Below are 23607 nucleotides of genomic sequence, written 5' to 3'. Positions count from 1 at the left end.
GAGCAGCCTAGCTTGACCCAGGGCCTGCAGCAGGTTATCATATTTGTATTATTGGAGTTCCACTTGCACAGTTTAATAAGTACGTGCGTCCAGCTTTAAGATTTGCTGGGATAGTTTTTCGTGCTTTGAATTTCAGAGAAAGTAACTTATAAATAAATTTCAATTTGCGCCGAGTCTTTTGAGCAGAACTCTTTAAATTTATAAAAGACTGATTGATCTTATGAAGTATGATCTTATACTAAAAACAGACACAGCACAAAAGCTCAACGCACGCAATGTAAACAGAGAAGACATCGATCGTCGGTCATCGGTTAATTTAGCCACCTTTCGGTGGAGCAAAAATTCTAATTTTGCGCATGCGTAGAAGCAATTCTTTTTCTCGCCAAATCGGCATTAATTATAAAAAGTAGAAAGTTGGCGATCATATAGTTTAACAAAAAAAAAATTGCCTAGTTCTGCCGCCCCCACCCAAGTTTCAAATCGGTAAAAAAAAAATCGTTTCTGCAATTTTTAAAGTAACTGTTTGTGCTTTTACTGTGAAAAGATTTGACAGTAATATTATTAAAACAAAAACATTTGGCGTGATTGGCCGTATTTGCTGTACAGAAAGACTTGCAAACCTACCGAGATTTGGCGCTCTCAACATTGATTTTGGTTAGCAGAAAAAAAAAAAAAAACCTTATTTGCATTGCTACTTCAAGAGTGAAATTTATGGTAAAATTTATCATCACTCATTATATTTCCTCAACTGCCCTTGCAGTGGTTTCATCCTTTTACCTCCTCTTTTGATTCCTAAATTCATGTAAAAGTACCCTTTTAAAAACGAACTGACATATATGATCCTTCGCTACATCCCTCTTGAAATGGCTATTGAAAATTTAACTCTTTTGAAATCAAACCTTTGTTTATATAGTAGTTAATTGCATGTTTTAAGATGAAATTAGAGTTTATAATGGTTCCAGCGTTATTTGTTAAATTTGAAAACAAATGGCTTTGACTTCGTTTCAAAATTGAAGTTTGCCATGTGTCATAAATCATAGAGAAAGCTCTGAAGACTTTGGAATTTTTAACTTATCATCTCATTTACAACTTTTGAATTAAAATATTGCTTCAAATATTTGCATTTTCATATTTTCTTTCAAAGCATTGAGTTTTTAAAAGAAGTTATTAATAATTTGAACATATTAATTTTAATTAACTAATGAAAAGAAATTGACTTTTGAGGGCTCCTGTCTCAAGATCTGTCAGCTGTATATTTATTTCAAACATGTTTGCAATTTTTGAACTGCTAACCATTTTGATTTAGAAAATATTGATTACTGACAAATAAAGAACAATCAGTACAAAAGTTTAATAAGAAGATAATCAAGGGAGAGCATCTGTTGAGTAGTGGTGTACCATTCATGGGGTGGGTGCTACAGATATTTTCTTCATATTTAAGACTCCAATGCATGAATCAATTTCTTGAAGTCAATTAGATTTTTGGAAGAAATTGCATTGTGAATTTCCAACTTTTCTATAATTGATGGAAAGTACCGAATTTCACATACTTAATTTAATGTTTTGGAAAGATCTTTAAAAAATGTGTGTACAACATGAGTTTTTGACACCTATGAATATTTTAAAAAACTCCCCTTATTTCTTTGCATATATTGTCGTTTTATACTTTATACCTCCTCATTAAGATCACATATGTGGCACTTAATCTTGCATTTAAATTTTAATCACATATTGCTGAAAGAGTTGATAATGAAAATGGTTTTTATGTGCAATGCTGAGGGGGAGTCTTTCAAAAGTTATTTGATTTTACAAAACAATTTTAAGAGTTTTAACATACAGTCAAGCCTGCTCATTCGAGTAGCGGTTAAAAGAATATTCCGCCGAATGTAATACATTTTTCAAGCACCAAACCATTGTAATTTGTTATTCTCATCCTGAATAATGGAATAACCCCTCTTATTAGAATATTTTTTATGGCAAATCGGACAGGGTTGGCAAAAACCTGGGGTTTTTTAAAAAAGCCCATGGACCCAGGGTTTTATGGGTTTTTTTAAATAAAACCCAAAAAAAACCCAACTAAAGCTGGGTTTTTTAAAAGAAATGCGGGTTTTTTTTGTCTTTTCTTAGGGAAAATGTGGGGTACTTGTAGCATATTGTAGCGTAAGTATATGGACAAAGCAAAAAAATTGTCAAAGCTGGAAAATTCAGCATTTTCTGAAGAAAAGTAAAAAAGACGACGAAACCCAAGAATGGTGAAGTTTCAGATTTTTTAGTTTCCTTGATTACCAACAGTTAAGTCAAAGTTACTTCTCGAGTGATAAAATCTGCTTGCTTGTAATTACTACTATTTTTTTTTTTTTTGCATTTTACTTTATTGTATTTCATTTTGTTATGCAAAACTACTGTAGAACCTCAAGTAGTTTAAATCCCTTTTTACTGAATTCCAGCTTAATCAAGACATTTCTTTGAATTTTATGTTGCCTGTTTTTTCTATTTCTGTGCACAGTGTAACAAATATTAAACTTTTTCATAAGATAATGAAAATACTGTACATCTTATTCTGTTCGACCCGTTCGTAAAACCTGTAAATTTCTAAAAAATATACCTTGTTTAATCGAGATTTGTGACGTGTTGGTTTCCAGAAAATATTTCATACGAAAGCCTTTTGACTAGAGTAGTTTCCTCTGCACAATCTACAAATGTTGAGAACATCAGACGGGACAGGACTTAGTCAAGATAATTTGAGTTATTTATTGACCAGTTAAAGAAAAAAGTTAAATACATTTATTTAAAATCTTTGAAGTATTTTTTTAATGCTGTTAAAAGTGAAGAAATATTATTAAAGTTCAAAATTCATTTTTTATGTTCATTGGCTGTGGTGAAGAACAAATAAAGAAGAAGTTTAAATTGTAAAAGTATTTAAATTAATTAATTTTTTTAAACTTCTCAGAAAATTTTAAAAAACCCAAAAGTGGGCTAAATAGTGGGTTTTTTTAAATGGGTTTTTTCAAAAAAACCCATTGGGTCCAACCCAATTGGGTCCAATCTGGCCAACCCTGAAATCGGATCTACTGTTAAGTGGGTTTGAATGACGAATATTTATTCAATGTGGAACATTCAAGTAGAAATATATGTAACTTATTTATATAACTGATTACAATCTAGTTATGTAAAAGTTGAATTAAAAATCAGTAGGTATTCACTAAAAATTTCAATTTGTAGTTTTGTACACATGCAGTTTTTTTTATATATATATATAATAATAGTAACCAAGTTTTTTGACAATTTTGCATGTGTGCAAAAGAAAGTGGTTCAAAATATAGTGGAATAATTTACTTAATTGCAACAATTTCTTGCAGTTACAGAATGTATAAAACTGAAAATATGAATTTAAAAAAGAAATTGCATGAGTTTTAAAATACAATTGCATAATATTTAATCATCAATTTAATCTTTAATCTATGATTTAAAGAACTTTTGTTAAAACATCATGTAGTAAAAACCATTGGAAAAAAAGTTTTTTTTGCATAAAATATATTACGCATTTCATAACATTCCTTTGATGGAACTGAAATCGTTTGTTTTTGATAGTGTTGTGAGTAGTTACAAAAGCAATACTGGTAGCTACAAAAGTATTTTTTTTATGCCGGAGAGTGGTTCGCAAACATGATTCAGCTCCTTTTCAAAAAATTTATTGCACAACTCGGGTTTAAAGCTACTAATTACCTCTCCAAAGAGGAGCAATGGGGCTATGGAGATCTAGTTTTTATTTTTTTACTGCAATGACATGTATCTACATCATGAGTGCCCATATGCAAAATTATAGGGGGGGGGGGCTCAGATATTTTCTGCATGGTTTAGCAGGATATTTTCCCCATGGACACCAGTTTCAGTACAGATTAGAGTTACTAAAGTTTGACATTTTTGATAAATTATTCATTAATGGCTGGAAAAAGAAATGTTATTACATTTTTGCAAAGAAAAAAGTACTAAAAGCAAGGAAGTTCTAATTTCTAGGAGAAGAGGGCTTGAGTCCCCCCCCCCTTGCCCCCTATATGGGCGCCCTTGATCTACATTAAACATGCAATTATGTTTTATGTATTTTTAATTATGGACTTAAACTTAAAATAATTCTAAAAAATATGTATTTTATAATTTTTAGGTACGATGGAAACAAATTTAGACATGACGGATGCAATAGATGAAAATGACAAATGTGAAACAATTAATGATCATACTGACAGGTAGAAGTTCAAGCTCATTAAATATTATTTGACTGTCAACATTTTGATTTGATTTCCCTGTTTTATTAATTAATTAATTTCTCTTTTTTTTTGCATTGATGTGCGTTGATATATTATATCCTGATAGATAGGATCTTAATTACAGGCAAAATGTAATTTATTTCTTCAACTCCTAATTTTAGGTTGGCTTCATTGAGGATAGCAAAAATGTCGATTGTTTAAATTCATCATTAGTTTTAACTTTTAAATTTTTTTTTTTTTTGGTTTTGTAATTAAGCAGTACCATAGTTATTATTTCAGGTTATGATCTTCTGGTTACTATTTTTTAATTTTGCTTTGTTCTTCATACATTTAAAATAAAATGGAAAAGAAATAGTGTAGTGCTTTTTTTTAAGTTTAACAATTTTTGTCACTCTTTACTCTAATAGCTAGTCTTGCCAGACGTTCCGGTTTTCAGACAAAATCCTGGCGTCCCCGGCCAATTTACTTCATGTCCCGGTAAAAGATAAATTTGAATACAGATGACCAAAAAAAGAATGAAAACAATTACTGTGAAGGATTAATCAGGAAAATTACTTGTAAAATGAATACCGGATTAGCTTGTGATGATTTTTATGAGATTAAACCAACAAAAGTATTTCAAAAAAAAAAAAAAAAAGCCCTAGGGAATGAAAAGTACATGTAAATATTGTTCAAATTTTTATTCATCATTCAAAGCAATTGCTCTTACTAAATAACTTTAAAATATTAACATGTAAAAAATTAAATGTTCAAATTTATCTCCTTAATGTCATTTGTTTTAAGTTAAATGGTTTTTGTTTTAATCTAAAACAAATGACCTAACACAAAAGGTCATTTGTTTTAGGTTACCTAAACCCCTGGTTTAAGTTCATAATTAGTAAAAACATTTATGAATAGCATTGAGAATGAACTACCCCTACAACGCTAAAAACAGAAAGGGGTGTGTACCCTTTTCAATACTCAGGAGCTGGGAGGGGCATTACGTTGGTCCCGGTTGAACATTTCAGAAATCTGGCAAGCCTTATTGCTGCCTCTACTAGCTTAACTGTTTTACATCACAATTTGAACCAACTGCTGAATGAAATAGAAAAATAATACTTAAGTATCATGCAATTTTAGTGAAGTTTCTTTATTATGTACAGGTATGAGGAATTGAATAGAGCAGCATATTAGAAATCTGATGTAGTATTAATTTTGTTGATATAAACAAGAACAAAAAACGCATGGAAAAAATCAAATTCAAACATTTCAGCCAAAATTTAAAGTGCAGTGTTTAATTGTAAATATTGATGAAAGAAATAGTTTAGGTAATTATTCTTTATAGAAGTAACTCGCCAACATGAATTATTTGAAGCTCATTTTGTCTGCTAGCATGCATGGGAAAAAATCTTACAGATCACTAATGATGTGATGAATGAATGACATCCCGTCAAGGACGGATCCAGAAATTTTTCAAGGGGGGGTCGATTGATTTTTATTACTTACTTTTTAGTATGTATACTGATTTAAAAGTATTGATCACAAAGGTTTTTTACTTTAATTCCGAAATGGTTCCGGGATAGGGTCATAAAAGTAAACCTCCCTTCTCCCAACGTTGATGAAACTTGTCCAAATTTGCTTTTTTTAAACTTCATTTCTGGAAAAATACCAGTGGAGTGTCCCTTAAAGGAGGGGTGATAGCCTTCATCGCCTCTCCTGTGTCCATCCTTGCATCCCGTCCGATAAAAAACGTTGGAGATTGAGAAAAGATCTCAGTAGTTAAGTATGTAGTGGAGAAATTGTCCTCCTACTTTGCCATTTGTATCAATCATGTTTTAAAATCTTAACACATGATCCTATCCAGCTTTGTGATTTCATTAATTTAGTCTTATATTTGTGAGCGTACTCTCACTTTTTTTCCATGTCTACATCAATAGAAAGTATTCGGCTAGGAAAAAAAATCTAAATTTTCTTCCTACAAAAACTTTGTGTGTCACAGAATGAAGTAATGGCTGTAAAAGTCATGCAAATCAATAGAAAATATTCAGCTAGGGAAAAAATATCTAAGTTTTCTTCACACAAAAACTCTGTGTGTTACAGAATGGCTGTAAAAGTTAACGAAAACTTCAGCAAAAAAAAAAAAAAACATGTTTTAGAACAGAAAACTCTCACTCTCATTAAGCAGTAAGTTACCTCCTATCCCTCTAAGTCAGGGCTATAGCAGAAGTACATGCAAAAGTCTCAATATCCCATCTATAGAGTGCAGTTTTGTCCTTGATGAGTCCATAACAAGCAAGAAACTGCAGTCTCTGGATGGGATAACTGGGCTGTCGGTACATTACACCTAGCTTCTTATCCATAGCAAACTTGCAAAAAAAATTTTTGTGTACCAATAAATCCAATATAAATTTAATAATCTTGTTTTGAAGCTTAAGTTAATTTTAAAAGTAAATAATTTTATTTCTTAAACTTTTTAAAAATTTGCTCTGATTTTCAAAGTTACATTAAGTTACTCAGGAAAAATCACTGAAGTAATAAAGGATGAACTTTCTCTGTAATCTGCAAAATCCTCAAGTCCACAAAATATTTTGTGCCAAGCATCCCATATTAGGCATTGGCAGGGTTGTTTGGTTTAAACCAACATGGTTTGGTTTAAACCACTTGGTTTAAACCAAACTTGGGTAAAACTTGGTTTAAATCAAGTGGTTTTTTTTGAAGGAGCAGGTGGTTTTTTTTTTTCAAAATTTTTTTTTTTTGAAAAATTTCATTGTTTTCCCCCAAATATTTTCATAAATTTTACATATTAATGCAAAGTATAAAATCTAATTGATGCAAAGTAACTAGCAAAGCTTTATAGATAATGTAAGAATGAAGGCTTTCACGGCCGGTGTCAAACAACTCTGAATGTTGTCTGAATGTTGTTGGAGTAACAACATTCAGACCACGGCACAACCTTACTTTATAGATAAATTACAGATTTAATAAATTTAGAAACTTATAGTTATGGTAGTGCAAGTTTGCTAAATAGTTTTTTTTTTCTTTTTTTAAAATCTATGCAGCTTTTCTGTTAGGCACATAAATATACAAAACAGACTAACTAAGTTTTTCTAAAATTACGTGCAAAAAAAATCCAAGTAGCTCTTTAATAATTTTTAAAAGATTTATTGAGGTAGATTATGTACCATTGAAGCGATGCATAGTGTAAAAATATCTTAACACTAGAATATTCAAATGACAAGAAAGAAAAAAACTACAAAATTCGAAGAACAGTTAAGAGTAGGCATAAAATTGCGATTATACCTGCACTTTTTGTATCCGCGACAGATGGTGCAGTTAGGGCTCGACCGATGGCATTTTTTGGCCAATGGGCCGATGCCGATAGTTGGTCGATTGGTCAAAGATGGCCGATGGCCGATTGTTTTCCTCAAAATGGCCGATTGCCGATGGCCGATGCCCTTGGCAGATGGCAAAAAAAAAATCAAACAAAAATAAATTGATGAGATTGTCAGGGATTTAAAGGATCATTGATTCATTTCACTTACTTCCTTTCTACGAATAAGGAATTGTAATCACAAAGAAGGAAAAAAAATCAGATTTTGACCTAAATTTCTATTTTACGATCACCCAATTGATACTTCACAAGTTTTTTCAGTGCATCTGTACATACATATGTACCTAAGAACATATAGATGACCGAAATATCCATTTTGAACGCCTCTTCAGTTAATTATCGCAAATTCTCTTGTGATGTCTTCATGCGCGTAAACTTGCGTCACTCAAAAACGTTATGAAGTAGTAAGTTGAAAACTCATACGTACGTAGTATGATCTAAAAGTTCGAGAACAAGTTGTATAAAACCTTACCCTGAATAGTTCACATTATCGAAGCACATCTATCTACAAAATAGTCAGCTTGAACGACTATGCACTTCTGCCAACGTTCGTAAGCTTTTTGGAAGCACTCCTGGAAGACATTTTTCGCAACCTCCTGTAAAGCCTATTACACTGCTGCTTTAACTTCATCGCGAGGAAGAAGGCGGCTTTCATGTTGAGGATGCACGGTTCGATTAGTCAATACTCTGATATGACAAACAAATAACATAACGTTTCGTCGGACTATGCTCCGTGTGACTTTTACCTGTTCCCAGCAAAAAAACATTTGCATGGACACCGCTTTCTTTCGTCAGGAAAAGATAAAGCTGCATCGTAGAGGGTAGCGAAAAATGACTTCCAGGAATGTTTCCAAAAGTTATAAGAGCACTGGCAGAAGTATATAGCCCCTCAAGGTGAGCTTTTGAAGGTGGATGTGCTTCAGTAATGTAAACTATTCTGGGTAAGGTTTTATACAGCTTGTCCCCGAACTTTTGGATCGTACTACGTACAATCTGTATAGGGTGTAGTTATGCTTCTCCTTTTTTGACTGCTGTATGATGCAAGAGAAAGAACAACAACCAAAAAAAAGAAAGAAAAAAGAAAAAAAGGAAGAAAAACAAAGAAACTGTTTAATAACCAATTGATTTGGTTTTTTCAAAAATTGAACAGATTTCAGTAATATTGTAATAATGTATCGATTTAGGTACACTAAACATAGTTAAAAAAACATTAAATTATGTTGTTTAATCATTCAAAAAAAAAAAGATAAGAATAAAACTATGCAATCAACAACTATGCGTCAACAAATTAAGCAATTAAAGTAGAAAGATTGCAAGTACACATTTTTTAGTCATCAAATGAGATAAAAAAATGTAACAGATAAATTACAATATTAAATAAAAATAGGAATATTTTTATATTTATTTAAAATTTATGAATAGAAAAGTTTGCATTTTTCATAAGAGCTATCACAGTGACGTAAATTTTGCAGAAAAAAGAAATAGCTATGAAAAGAGCGAGGTTCGTAAAACGCAGCTACAATAAACAAACTCAATATTTACACCAAATTAACTGAATACATATACTACTTGATATAATGTTTGCAAACATAATATTGAACAATTTGATTGTTTTATCTTTTATGAAGCTTTACAAACAAGTTAAAATTAATTTTTTCAATTTTACAATAATTTTCTGAAATTTAAAAAATTGCATGATAGAAAATCCTTGAAACTTTTCTATGAAAAATGAAAATAACTAATTCATTGATTTTATATAAATACATAAAAAAAAGGTACTTACTACAGAAAAAAGTAGTACAGAACTGCTACCACCAATACCTCGGAAGAGTTTCTGAATCTACTTCAGCACTTCCGAAGAAAAATTTCAAAAGTTCCTTTGATTTCTGAATTATGTCACCATTCAAAATGTCGTTAATCAATTTCTTACATTAATGCTCTAAATTCTTTCTAAACAATAGATAAAGTTTAAAAAAAAAATCTTGAATTTTATGAATGGTGTTAGTTTTAAACAACTCAGAAGTACAACTAGAGTTTATAATTTCAGAAATTGAGGGAGTGGGAGGAGAGGCACGCAAGGTGTTCTCGGAAATTAAAAAAATAGTCGTAAAAATAGAGTTCAAAATAATCATAAACATTGAGCAGAAAACCCTTTCAAAACTTGCACCCGAGTTTGTTTTGACGTGCAATGGCGGATTTAAAATATAGCAAATGTTGCAAATGCGCGAGAGGCCCCATAACCATAGGGCCACCGAAGGAGTTACAAAAATGCGAATGATAAATGTTTTACAACTTTTGTGATCCTCAAAATGCATTTCGACGGGCACCAAACTTGTAACTCCGCCGAAGCGATACAGAAAAGACTGCATTACTGTGATTCATATTACAAATATCGAAAAATTAAAAATTACCGTCGGTTCAACGGGAATCTAATAAAATGACACAAAAATCAGTTTCGCCATCTCATATTTGTTTCCATGGTCTCCAATTCAGCAATATATCACCAAATGATCGTCAGTCTGAGACGCTATATTAGTTTTGCATTGAAATAAGTAATTAATAGCCACAAAAAATGAGTAAACAGGCTTTTTAGAACACCCGATCGAAAACAAAAAGGGAAGTGCACAACTGGAACGTACGCACACCCCACATGCAAAATTTTAACCTTCTACAGCTTACCATTTTTGAGTTATGACTTATGAGAGATACATACGTACATCCAGCTGCAAGATACAACGCAATAATTAACTTGTTTGGTACCTGAATGCAGTATTAAATACTCTTTCAGGGATGAGTAAAATGGAAATTCATAGTGAAATTTAATTAAACAATTTTATATGAAAACAATAAATCCCTTTACTTTGTATAAAAAAGTAAAACTGCAAAGGTCCTTTCTTCTTTCTGAAAAACATCGGCCAATTCCATCTGCTTTTCGATGTTTTTTAAGGCCGATGGGCCGATGTTTCCTGAAAGTTATCATCGGCCGCCAATGCCAATGCCGATGGCTAAATTGTTGAACCATCGGCGCCGATGCATCGGTCGAGTCCTAGGTGCAGTCAGAGTAAGAAAAGAAAATGTATAAAATTATGCAAACAGAAAACGTTCATGTAACTCTGTGCTCTTAAAAGAAAAAAGAAAAAAAATAATGCCGATTTTTTACCTTTCAAAGAACTTTTTTTTAATTCCAATATAAAAAAAGAAGTCTCATGTATGAATGGAGGAAGAATCAATAACCATTAATTTTTATGACATTATTAAAATGTGTCTCATTATTAAAATATGTTTAAAAAGTATTTTCATTTAGGTTTGTACTGAGGCTTTCAATTAAAATGTTTTTTTTTCTTTGATAAAAAAAATTGTATTCTTAAATCCCCATTAAACCAGGAGAAATAAGGTCTACAATGGAAAACATAACGATTTTCTTTAAACCTACTTGTCCTGTTTCTATAATTGTTGTCACTGATAGATTAGGTAAATAAATTACATGATTTGTAACTTTTTTAAAATTTTTAGACAAAATATGCGTTTATCTTTTGATTTTTTAAGTTGTATAATGTACATCAGACTTATGATTCATTTGTAGATATTGCAAAATATTTTCCCATGTTTAGGAATGCGTGATTTTAATTTTACATTTTTCTTTATAGTAGATAGCTATGATTATGAGGAAATTAATTTGCAAGAATTTATTCTTGGTTATTTGTAATTAATAATGTCTCAACTATCACAGTAAATTATTTCTGTGATTATTTATACCAAGACTCTTTTACGTATTGCCCCAAAGCAGAATACTACTAAATTTGCGACGTACGACGCAGAACAGATGCCTTAGCTGCAGAACAATTCTGTTCAAATGTGAGAGGAAAACTGACAAATTTTCTGCAAAAATTCTGCAATTTTCTGTGAGATTTCTGTAGAAAATCTGCAGAAATGGCAGTGCTGAAAATCTGCAGAAACTGAGGTGCAGAAAATCTGTAGGATTTTTTGCAAATTTCTTCCAACTAAGATAGAGTTTTGCAGAAATTCTGCAGATTTCTTAAAATCAGAAGAAAATCTAAAATTCTTGCAAATTAGGCTGAAAGCTCGCAATGTTGAATTCGATAAGTCCTTTGTAGGACTTTCCGAATCGATCTTCATCTACTGCAGTTTCTGCCATACACGTATGTTTTGGAAACATGCCAACATTGAAACATGTCCTTCACTGGATATTGTGTGTCTTGCTTGAGATTTCAATTCCTTTGCATCCAGGAAATATTTGAATTATATTATATGCAAACCAAACTCATCTCATTTTATTCATTATTTCAGTAATTTCTTTATTTAGTAACATTATTTTAATTGCCCCTTCATGCCATGTAAAATTAACCAAAAAAAATTGTGGTTTGACACCTGGGTTCGGATTTTTTATAAAATTTTGTATCTTTGCTCTTTCTATGCATTTTAGAAAGCATATAAACTATTTTTGGAGAATCTCATTTGGTTTAGGTTTGACACCTTGTTAAAGTTTTTTTGATTTTTATAGTTTTTATGATCAACTAATTTTCCCAATTCAGTGCTTTTCAATTAGTCATTTGGTTGAAAGCTGTGATGTTTCCGGAAATATCTCATTTCCACAGAAATAAATAGCAACAGTCCAGTTAAAAAAGAAAAAAAAGCTCCTATATGAAATTATTTTGATTTTTGGCACCCAATTTGCGGGAAATGTCACGTTTTTTTCGCGTACAATGCTTGAAGTACTTGCAGAACAACTTTGGTCAAATGATTTTACGTTGCAGAACATCGTAAAGTATTCTGCTTTTGGGACGTATTGTATTTTTTATAATAGTTAAAGATTTTGAAACAATATTCTCCTATAGAAATCTCTAAGTATAAGGAAATGAAGTTTCAAGATTTTATTCTTAATTATTTACAGTCAAACCGTGATATCACGAACCTCCTTATCTCAAAGCCCTTGATATGTCTCGAAAAAAAAAATCCCAACATTTTCTATAAAACCCCCTATGTATTTTCTATAGTTACCTCAAAATTTATTTTTCGAAACCCTTGATATGTCGAAATTTTTGCTCAGAAGCGAGTTTCAATTCTTGCTTTTCTTTGGCAATTTTTGTAGTAAAACCAATTCCAGGGACAATTGCTTAATGTTTTTCATCCCTTTTCTTGGAAATTTTGTGAATAAGGGATTGGGGCAAGATAATAGGGGAGTGTTGGTATGAATGGGGTGCTGTGTTTTCCCCAGAGTTTAGAATCTTTGTGCATTTCTCTTGAACATGTTGTCCACTTTGAGGAAAGGGGGTCTATTTTTCGTATGTCAGTTTTCGAGCGAAAATGGAAAATGCATTCCTCATTATCATGATTCTGCTTTTTAAACTCCTACAAAATGGCTGCTGAGAACTTTTTGAATGTGGGGTTACTGGTTGAGGAAAAAATATGACTTTTTAAACTTTTAGGAGAAAAAAAGAAGTTGAAATTGTTGTTCATTTCAAAATCTCATCCTGTGCACTTTTGACAATTATAAAATTTCCAATCTAGTAAAATATTGAACACTAGGTACAGATGTGATATACCCCCTCCTCCCTATTTGACGACATCCAATTTTTTGCACAAAATTGAAATATTTTTCTCCAATTATGCGATAATTTTTTAAGCATGGCATCCCTGGAGAAACTAACCTGTGTTTGGCAACCCGAAGGCAATCTTACATCTGTTCAAACTTGTTTACTTTTTATCGGTTCCACATTAGATAGATTAGATTCTTCTTTTTTCGTGCAATAGACCTTATAGGGAAGCTTATTTTGGGTTGGTTTAAACTCAGTAGTTGTGTTTTGATGAATAAATATTAGAAAATGCCAGTTTCTTTCAACTTGAGCGTTAATTAAGAGTAAAATCCAACTTGGTATGTGTTTTGGTAAGGAGCCATTGTTTCATATGTTGTGTTTCAGCCTGAGTGTGAGGATTTATACAATAAAAATGTAAGTTTTTCTTTTTTTAGAAGTCAAAAAAAAAAAAAAAAAAAAAAAAAAAAAACTCTTTTCTATGTTTTCTCAAAATTTTGACTGTTTCTTTTAGTTTTTAATTTTATGTTAACTGCTTGTAAATTTTTTTACAAAAATAGTACGGATATTTTGTTCTAAAAGTTAATTCTTGTCGATTCCAAAGACTATTCAGGCATATTCTGTAAATGTGCCTCCTTTAGGTCCTGAATTTCTGAAAATAAAAGTTAACTCTAACATTTTATAAAAATATGAAGGTGTTATTTTTTGTAAAATATATAGTAGATATTTTTGGTATGTATTTTGAAAGCATTTTTGGATAGAAAATTAATGCATGGTATTTTTGTATTGTTTATGTTTTCGATGTTCTGTCGAGACATTTTTACTTTTCATACATCGAAATTTGAATAACTAAGCGTTTTTTTTGGCTGAAATAATTATATTTTTTGATGTTTTCCGCTTTAAACACATTGAATATTGAATCGCTTTGCTCTTTTTTAGCAGAGTATAAGAAAAGTCTTTATTTGATGAAATGCATGTTGGAAAATAGCTTTTATTTCTATTGGAACATATTTCTTTGGTGAACTGTGATAGTAATTTGCTAATTTAAGCATTTTAAGTACCTTCTAGTAATTTTTCTTTGTGTACAAAAACTTTCTAGTTTCTGGTATTTTTGAAGCAAATATTCGCGATGTTTTTTGCTGTGGTTTTAGATTGTTTGTGTATATATATTGTGTTTTGAAGTGCTTTGATCATGTTTTTTTAACTGAATTTTTCCTGTTGGCGCTAAAAAAGCATTTCTAAGAACGATGTATGACCTTTGTCATCACACATCGCTTTCTTGCCGCCAACAGGAAAAAGTCGCCAAGGGTGGGGTATATGACACTAGTTCCTAATTATAAGAGTTACTAGTGCAATTTTTTAAAAAACTTAATTACTTGAAAACTCGATATCTAGAATTTTTCCCCCGTCCCGAGAGTTTCGAGATATTGAGGTTGTACTGTAATTAATTGTGAATAAATTAAGCACAAATATGAATATTAAACATTCCTTAACAATTAATCCAATAATTCTTAATTCTAATTCATGATTTCCATAAAAAATTTTTTTTTTCTTTTACAAATAGTAATAAAAAGCAAATAAACTTGGTTTAAACCGAAAAAAAACTTGGTTTCAACAAAAAAAAAAAAAAAACGTTTTTTTTTGGGGGGGGGAGGGGGGGGGTTTGAAAAAAAAAAGAACTGTTTTCATACCAACCCTGGGCATTGACTGTATTACAATTTTCAATTTTTATTCCTATACTTTATCTAGATACTTATCTGCTTTTGTTTTTATTGTAGGAATTTTTTAAATACAGAATTAGAAGCATTGAATTCTATATACATCAATGAAATTGACGTCAGCAAAGAGGACGAGTAAGTTTTCAAACATTTGATGAATTTATTACTAAAATTACATTATAATTTTTATTTTATAGGCTAAGTATAGTTTTTTGTGTTTTTTTAGATCATTACACCTTTGCTTAACAAACAAACCTCATTTTTAAATTTGCGTTCTCATTTGCTCTCTGACCACTCTCATCCCTGTGATGTATGAAATTTTAAAATATAATTCACTGCAAATGGGGCATCACAGTCAATTCCTCCTATCCCTGCATTCAAAGAACAATTTTATGAATTAGTGTGTGTGTATATATAACATGTAGCAAGTACGTTACCCTTCTGGAAAACTTTGAAATGGTGTATGTAAAGTTATTTAAATATTTCCAATGAGTCCTGAATTTTTTTTTGAGCGTCCTTAAAAATTCCTTAATTTCCACTTTTAAAAATGAGTATGAACCCTGTCGAAGGGAATCCTGCCAAAGTATGAAAGGTTGAATAGCCCTGGATTAGTGGATCAAAGAAAGCCTCAGTTTTATCTCAAACTATCCTCAAGACTATAGCACCTTATATCTGCACATCAGAGCCTGATTACCTCAAGGGCACACCGGGAACAGGCCCCTTAGATTTCAGGGGGCCCAAAATCCTCTTACATGCCATTAATAAATACCTCTCTTCAGGGCTTTCAAATGTTGAAACTATTATACACATTTTTTTAACAATCCCAATATCCAATTGCACTGCAGAACGATCATTTTCATACTTAAAAGGAATGAAATCTCCTTTGTGATCTTTTTTTGCAGCAAGGAAAAATATCATCCTTAGCATTATTATGCTTAAATAGTTATTTCACTCAGAATCTATAGTACATTGATATCATTGATATTTTTGCAAATGCCAATACAAGGGGAAAATCTCTTATTTGTTGATAAATATTCCCCTTAAAAAATTTATCTCTTTTGCAAATCTTAAAACCACTCCAAGTTTAGTCTGTATTTACTGTTAAAAGTTATATCGCATAGATAATTTTGATATTTACAGTTTACTGCACTGGCCAAAGTTTGACCACATCTTATGTAATTGCCTTATACTAGATCTCTTCTTCTTTTCAAATGTATATACTATATTGTGATATGAGGTACCATCAAATTTAGCATGGCTGTGCTAATACGAAAGTATCAAAATATTTTATTGTTTCATTATGCAATATAAGCGGGAATGGGGAGGGGGGTGGATTTCATGCCCAGTGTCTTCAAAAACCTTAGTTGGGCTCTGGGGGGCCCTGAAATAGAATTGTGCCCCGCGTCCAATATCAGAACGATCAAGCTCTGCTGCACATTGCTTAAAACTTTTTCTATTTGCACTTGCGTCTCTGCTTTCATGCTTGATTACTGAATGGGTTTTTAAATTGTTGACACTGTATTCAGGTATGCGATACTTCAAAACCTATCTCTTAACAATATCTGCTGGTTCAAAATGTTCTTCTGAGTGATCTGAAGTCCATCTTCAACGTAAAGCATGAAATGCAAACATTACAATGGGCCATTCCTGGAAAAAGTCAACTGCTTGTCTTGCACGTGACGATTCATATATTTATTAAAAAATAAAGATTTTGAAGGGTAATGACGAAATTTTTGCTTAAGATATTGCACATAAGTTTGCAATTTTTTAAGCAGAAAAAATTTGTTCTTTATTATTTTATAGTATTATTTTTAATGACTTATATGAGGCGTCACGTGCGGCACAAAATGACTGCTTTCCATGGAATGGGCCAGTATGGTTCATTTCAACTTTTTCATGTTTTTTTTCTTCCAGTAGATGCAATTGTTTCCTTTGATAATACAATAATTTGTGTTGTTATGATGCAATGTAGTAGTGGTAATAATATCATCATTTGTAATACATCTTGCAACCAAAATTTTGATTGTAACCAGATTTTCTGGATAATTTTACTGAAAATCTGATTTTTGCATATCAACCTAGGAAAAACTAAAGCACTATTGAGGATAATTAAAATATTAAATGCATGAAAGTGCTAGATTGCGAAATGCATAAGTTTTGTGTGAAATGCATTTAAAAGAGTTTTCATACTATTTTTACTCTCCCATTTCTTTCAGCAATGCTACTTTGAAAATCACTGTAATTTTGAACTGGTAACTTTTAAAGGTGAATAAAAGAATGTATTACAACCTTCTGCCTATTTGAATCTAGCTCCAAAGTTTTTTAGGTTGGAAGGGGGGGGGGGGAACAAAAGATACAAAGAAAAATTTAATTTTAAATTAGATTGCCGATATCTTTTTACTTGCTTGCTTTAATAGCAATGGGTGGTTGTAAAGATGCCATTAAAATTGAAGTTTTAAACTAACATCAAAGTTAAAAAGTATAAAATTGAATTGTTTGCTTTGAATATTTTGCTGGGATTCATGTCAATGTAAAGCAATATTTTGCTCTCGTGAATTTATAATGCCCAGCTCTACTTTTATGTATGTAGCGTATATTTGTGTTATAATTTTTCTAGTGTACATATTGTATTACTTCTATTGTATATAACCTATGCTTTTCCCCTCCTCCAAAACAGGTTGTTTACATCTGTATCAATTGATCTTCACCCTGCCACTGCTGATAATGTTGACCAACAGTACGTTAAAATGACATTAAAGTTTACATTGCCAGAAGAGGTATGCTGTACAACAGTATGAAGCTTAGTAGAAATATTCTTAAAAAGATAAAAATAAAGTGTAATAAATAAATTTAAAAATGGGATTGTAGTTTTTGCACTCCTGGTTCGTTTTTGCTCTAATGATTTTTGTTTATCTGGTAATTGAAAACTTCAATTGTTCTGCTTTTCAAAATTTGGCTTTTCACTTATTTTTTGAAAATTAAGCTTTTACTGTGCTAATTAAGGGGCTTAGAGAATTGTTAATAGATCATTGAACATAACTAAAATAAGAGTGCGGAAGTGAATCAGTAAAAATATCGGTGTTACGTTAAGCGCAACGCCATCTTGTTCTCACTAAATTTCATATCCTGAATAAAATGGCGACTCAAAGTGAAAGTTTTGCTATATAACTTAATTAAAAGTGTTTTCTGGCCACTTGTTGCGAAATTTTTTTTTTTTTTTTGAATTTTCAGGTCTGCAATTATGTAAAGAGTTTCTTAAAAACCTTCATTTTTTCAAATGCTTCTGAAATCTGTTAAACAAAAAAGTAGAAGCTCTCCTTTTCAGGGAATGTAGTGATCAATGGTATTAATAAACTGTAAAAAAATGAAAATTTTTCAAATTGACGTATTTGAAAAAAATCAAAAACATTATTTTAAACTTTTTTTTTTCAAAAGACTGTGGAAAAAAAAACTAAAGCACACATTTCAAAATGTTGCATATGTTTTTAAACAAGAAAAAATAACCTTTTAAATAAAACAAACCGCAATAAATATGTTCTACCGTTCCTGAGATAATGTACTTTAAAAACTTTGACAAAATCCATAGTGATAAATCATGACAGGACCGCCATCTTTGGTGGCCTGTATCTCAGCCCAGGAATTTTTTTGGGGCAAAAGAAAAATAAAACGCATTTCGTAATTTTTTATGAATTTTTACATATGTTAAATTCAATAAAAATCCGAGACCATCATATTACAGACCTTGTTGAGTTGACATGAATTCTACCGGGTACACTTAATTTGCCTTACTAAATTTTTGATGTCTTTTTCTGACTCAAATGAATAGAAGAGTGTACTCATCTACTCAGCGCATTCAAATATATGAACCTTTTAAATTAATATTTTTTGACATCTTTAAGGTATGTTTACTTTCAAATTCAGAAAATTAGGATTTTTTTGTTAGCATTAGGTGTTCAAATATGAAGGGAAGATGTTTTTAATAGCTACAATAAAAATAAATACCGCAGATAAAGCTCTGATGTTGTACAATTTTTCAACAGTAATTTTATTTTCTAGCAAGAAAAAGTAACGAAAAGCAATTTTTTAATAGTATTGAAAATTTTCAGACGAGATTTCAACCTTAAAAACCCACCCCTTAAACACAGCCCTGACTTTCAGTCTTGCTTTCTATTGAGAACCCTGCATTAATTATCTTGCTACTGTTTTATGGAATCTTTGCTGAGCAGCTTAGTCGGAAATTGTTTTAATGTTTTATAATGCATTGCCTCCATAAAGTCTAATGCTTATTTTCAGTACTTTTGTTTTCGTTATACTATTTAAATAGTTTACTAACATTTTGTGCAACATTTTCTGTCAGTGTTCATGAAAATTATTGCGTTATTTGTTGTTTTATATGATGCATATTAATTCATATTCTGGCAAATATACCGAATTTCTGCCTTTGGAGTTCACTTATAAAATTCTTTAATTTAAAAACTTCTGTAAAATTCCAGTCAATATAAAAATAACTTTGTATTAAGTTATGTTTGAGTATTGAAATGTGTTTTGAATTAAAAATTATCTTTTATTTATTTGATTTTACAATCTACAAGTTATTAAATAGTTATTTATAGTCCATGCATTAACATTTAACTCTATTGACTTCATAGAGAAATATTTGGCACTAGCTGCGTCGCCCAGCTTTGTATGATCTATCTCGAAGATTAATTGTTATGTCAAGTGGCCCATGTTCAACAACAAAAAAAAAAGTCTGTAAAATTTTCCTACAGATTGCAGAAAATAGCCAAAAAAGAAAATTTTTAAATCCCCCAATTACAAGAAAAGCCTCAAAATAAAAGCCAGAATTTTATTTGTTCTTGTTCGAAAGAAAAATGGCAACAGATCTTTCTTCTCAATGAATTTCTTCATGGTACAAATTTTAATAATAACACTGTTCAACAATGACTATGATCAACAATGAATTTCTAATTGAAGGCTTACCTAGCATCAAATCAGTTGAAAACAGTTATGATTCACGATCTAATTAACTTCAAACATTGAAACAAGTTTTATCTTTTGCAGAAAAATCAGGGTTTGAAGGTATTTTATTCTAATTTTTGTAAGCATTTCTTTGGCCTCATATTTGAAAAATGCTATTTTCTGGTCCTAAAATTAAAATTTGAACTTTTTTTTGGCTTTCCAAAACCTTCCTGTGTTTCTCCTCAAGCACCCAAGTGCCTCCCTGCCAAATTTGATAGAGACCCGACCTAAACTGTGGATTTGTATAGGGAACATATATCTTTGATAAGAGATAAAATGAAGGGAGTGAGGGGCATTTCATTCGTCAAACAAAGATCCCAAGTCACATGACATTTTAAAGCAGAACAATAGAATAAATCAAGGTTCCTTTTGCTAGTTTCGGGCAAAATATTTCAACCTTTCGTCATTGTCACTTGGCGTCTTCGCCTCAGCTTTTGCTAAGCCAATGATTAGGCTTATTCCCTCCATTTACTTATTCTTGCTCTAGGACATATATACACTTAGTGACCAAATACCGGTATTTCAAGTAATTTTGCATTCTCGTAATACCGGTATTGCTGAGATAAAATACCAATGTTTTTGGCATTAGTTGAAAATAATAAATAGTTTCAAATGAAGAGATTTCAGTTTAACTTATTAAATATGTACTTATATTTTAAATGTACGTTTCTTTTTCCATGACACCGAACCAAAATCAATCTATTGATGTAAAAATTCGGATTCAAAAGCACAAACTACTAAAGATTGCAAAATGATATTTTCATTACTAGATGGTGAGTTGAATCGTATTTTTGTGCGTTTTTGTGTACCATGCTTTTATTTTTTCTATTTCTTTGATCACTCACTTTATTACATGAAATACATCGCCAGCTCAGTCAATTCCAGCCTAGGACTGCAGTTTTGTGTGCTTATTAGTACTCTTCATTCACTTCCTATGCCGGGCTGATGAGTGCTAATAAGCCCGAAACTGCAGTCCTCAGCTGGAATTGACTGAGCTGGCGATGTATTTCATGTAATTCTGCCATAGCCCTAGCTATTGGGCGGTAACTTACTGATTATACCATGCCTTGCCTTCAATCTTCGAGTTGAACCAAACCATTGCTTCGGTCACTCGTCTGGTCAGTGCTAATTCTGTATTAGCTACCAGTTTGTTTGGCACTCTTGGCTTCCTTAAGAGGTTTTCCTCCTCCAGCTCACTCACTTCCTATGCCGGGCTGATGAGTGCTAATAAGCACGAAACTGCAGTCCTTGGCTGGAATTGACTGAGCTGGTGAAGTATTTCATGTAATTCTGACTTAACCCTGGCTATTGAGCGGTAACTTACTGATTATACTCACTTTATATTTTGTGAATGTTAATTTGAGTGTAATTTCAAATATATTTGTTCTATCAATAATTTATTCCATCTATCAATTACAGTAATACTTTATGATATTTTCTTTTATTTGTCTCAATTGTAATGAATTTCGACGAAAAACCTTTCATGCTAGTAACACAAATGGTAATTTGTTGTCAGCGGTATTGGTTTGTTGTCATGTCTCACTTTATACTTGGCAAGATAATGTTTAGAAATCATATAATGCCTTAAAAATTTGCATAGAAGTTAAGCACAATGATTTGAAACATATTTTCAGATATTTACATAATTATAATTGTAAAGAATTTTGAAAAGAACGTGAAAACGAATAAGAGAAACTAACAAGATCAAATTTAGTCAAGTTTGTCCTAAATTTCAAACCAAAGGGCTAACAATAAAAATCAAACACAAACCTCTCCTGCACAAGAAAAACTGAGGTTAATATTGAAAAAGTATCATCTCTCAGAAGAAAATTACAACTAGTTATAAGTCTAAAAAAAATTATAATTATACTACACACAATTCTCAAGCAAATCAAATACAAAAGGATTTTTCCAAAAATAACACCCAAGAGACCGAATTATTTGATAAGATAAAGGAATCCCTAAGATAAAGGACTTCTAGACAATTAGAGGAGGTAACAGTACCACCCACCTGTGTGAATTCAGAAAGAGTGTTATCAACTGTTGGAAAGTTGAGCACAAAATGAGTTCCAGGCTCAGAGACAATTCGATAGATGCATTATGTTTTTTACTATTATTTATAATGACATAATATTTTTTTTATATGATGATTTTTTATTATTACATTTGTTCCTGCATTTTATATTTATTCACTATATGTTTTCATAAATAATGCAATTGTACAAAATTATGAAATGTGGCAATGAAACAATATGTTTTCAAGCATTTTTTGAGAAATTTCAAATACCAGTATTAATACCGGTATTCCGGTATCATGTTTTAAAAATACCAAATACCGGTATTGAATTTTTGGTCCGGTATTGCAATCCTTACATACACATATACAAGGGTGCCCATATAGGGGAAAGCGGGGCTCAAGCCCCTCCACCCTTAGAAATTAGAATTTCCTTGCTTTTAGTACTTTTTTCTTTGCAAAAATGTAAAAACATTTCTTTTCCAGCCATTAATGAATGTTATTAAAAATATCAAATTTTAATGACTCTAATCTGTCCTGAAATCGGTTTTAATGGGGAGCTCATATCCAGCTGAGCTACGGTTGAAATATCTGAGCTTCCCCTTACAATTTTGCATATGGGCCCCCATGCACATATATATAAACACGTATATTCTGTTTCATTTATATAGATTTATATTAAACATTGTGATCTATAATAGTGTTCACATTTTGAAAATTAAATATTTTTTTTAATTAGTATCCAGACGAACTTCCCAGGATAACTATTAGAAATCCAAGGGGCTTATCAGATGAAAAACTAAAAAGGTTAGTTTGAAAACTAAAAAAAATTACTGTTTGCATTTTTTAAAGTTGCAATTTATGTGTATTGCTTAACCACTTCTAATTGTTGTTTCAATGCCCAAATACTACATCTGACCTTAACTTGCACTTTTTCCTCTCTCCATTAACTTTATATTGCTGTAAAGAACTGTTCAAAAATTTCACTTTTTTCTACAAAGTAGACCTCCTTCCCATTGTTGTTACGAATTATCCCACTTCACTGTACCCCCAGGGGCGGATACAGAAAAATCTTTTGGAAGGGGCCCAGAAAATTGAATATAAAATTGAATAGCCCCCCCCCCCCCCCCATTTGATGTTTCACAACAAAGTTTTTATGACTTTATTTTTAAATGGTTTTCAGGTCAATGAATCTACTTCTAAGTACATGAATATTAACTTTGAATGTGGATGGAAGACATCTTCAATGTTTTAAGCCAATTAAATTGATCCAAAGTAATGTCACCAAGACGCTATGTACAAAGAGCGGTTTTAATTAGGAACATTGAGGGCAATGTTATTAAATAAACCCATACCTCATTTGATTTTTTATAAATTTGTTTATATTTTTTTTTAAGTACAAAATATTATTTGAGTAAAAAAATCATAACTTCGTAACATATAAGTTTTATTGAAGAATTCAGAAACTATTTCTGTGTGAATTTCAAAGCAGTTGCTGATTTGTTTCTAAAGCTGTGACACAATTGAGATATTGATACTACATACGGTTTCCATAATTAATCACATTTTTTCCAAAATACTTTCATATGATTTCTTTCATTTTGAACTTTGTTTTAGCTGAAAAACAAATCTTATTTCTCAAATAACTTCTTGGATAAAAAAGACTTTT

The 23607-nt window shown here is 31.2% G+C and overlaps 1 protein-coding gene across 1 annotated transcript in view; it reads left to right on the top strand.

Moving 5' to 3' along the window:
- Positions 1–645: 645 nt before the first annotated feature.
- LOC129226559 (probable serine/threonine-protein kinase clkA) overlaps positions 646–23607 on the top strand; it is a 59562-nt gene continuing 36600 nt past the window's right edge. Inside the window, exons 1-5 of the mRNA XM_054861170.1 lie at positions 646–714; positions 4163–4244; positions 14966–15040; positions 17583–17682; positions 22678–22745. Of these exons, the coding sequence (XP_054717145.1) occupies positions 4168–4244; positions 14966–15040; positions 17583–17682; positions 22678–22745 (320 nt within the window). The 5' untranslated portion in view covers positions 646–714; positions 4163–4167. The remainder of the gene's footprint in view (positions 715–4162; positions 4245–14965; positions 15041–17582; positions 17683–22677; positions 22746–23607) is intronic.

This window comes from Uloborus diversus, chromosome 7 (assembly GCF_026930045.1).
Source record: "Uloborus diversus isolate 005 chromosome 7, Udiv.v.3.1, whole genome shotgun sequence".
Classification (NCBI taxonomy): domain Eukaryota; kingdom Metazoa; phylum Arthropoda; class Arachnida; order Araneae; family Uloboridae; genus Uloborus; species Uloborus diversus.
The sequence above is the reverse complement of the archived record's forward strand: the minus strand, read 5'-3'. Positions and strand labels throughout refer to the sequence as shown.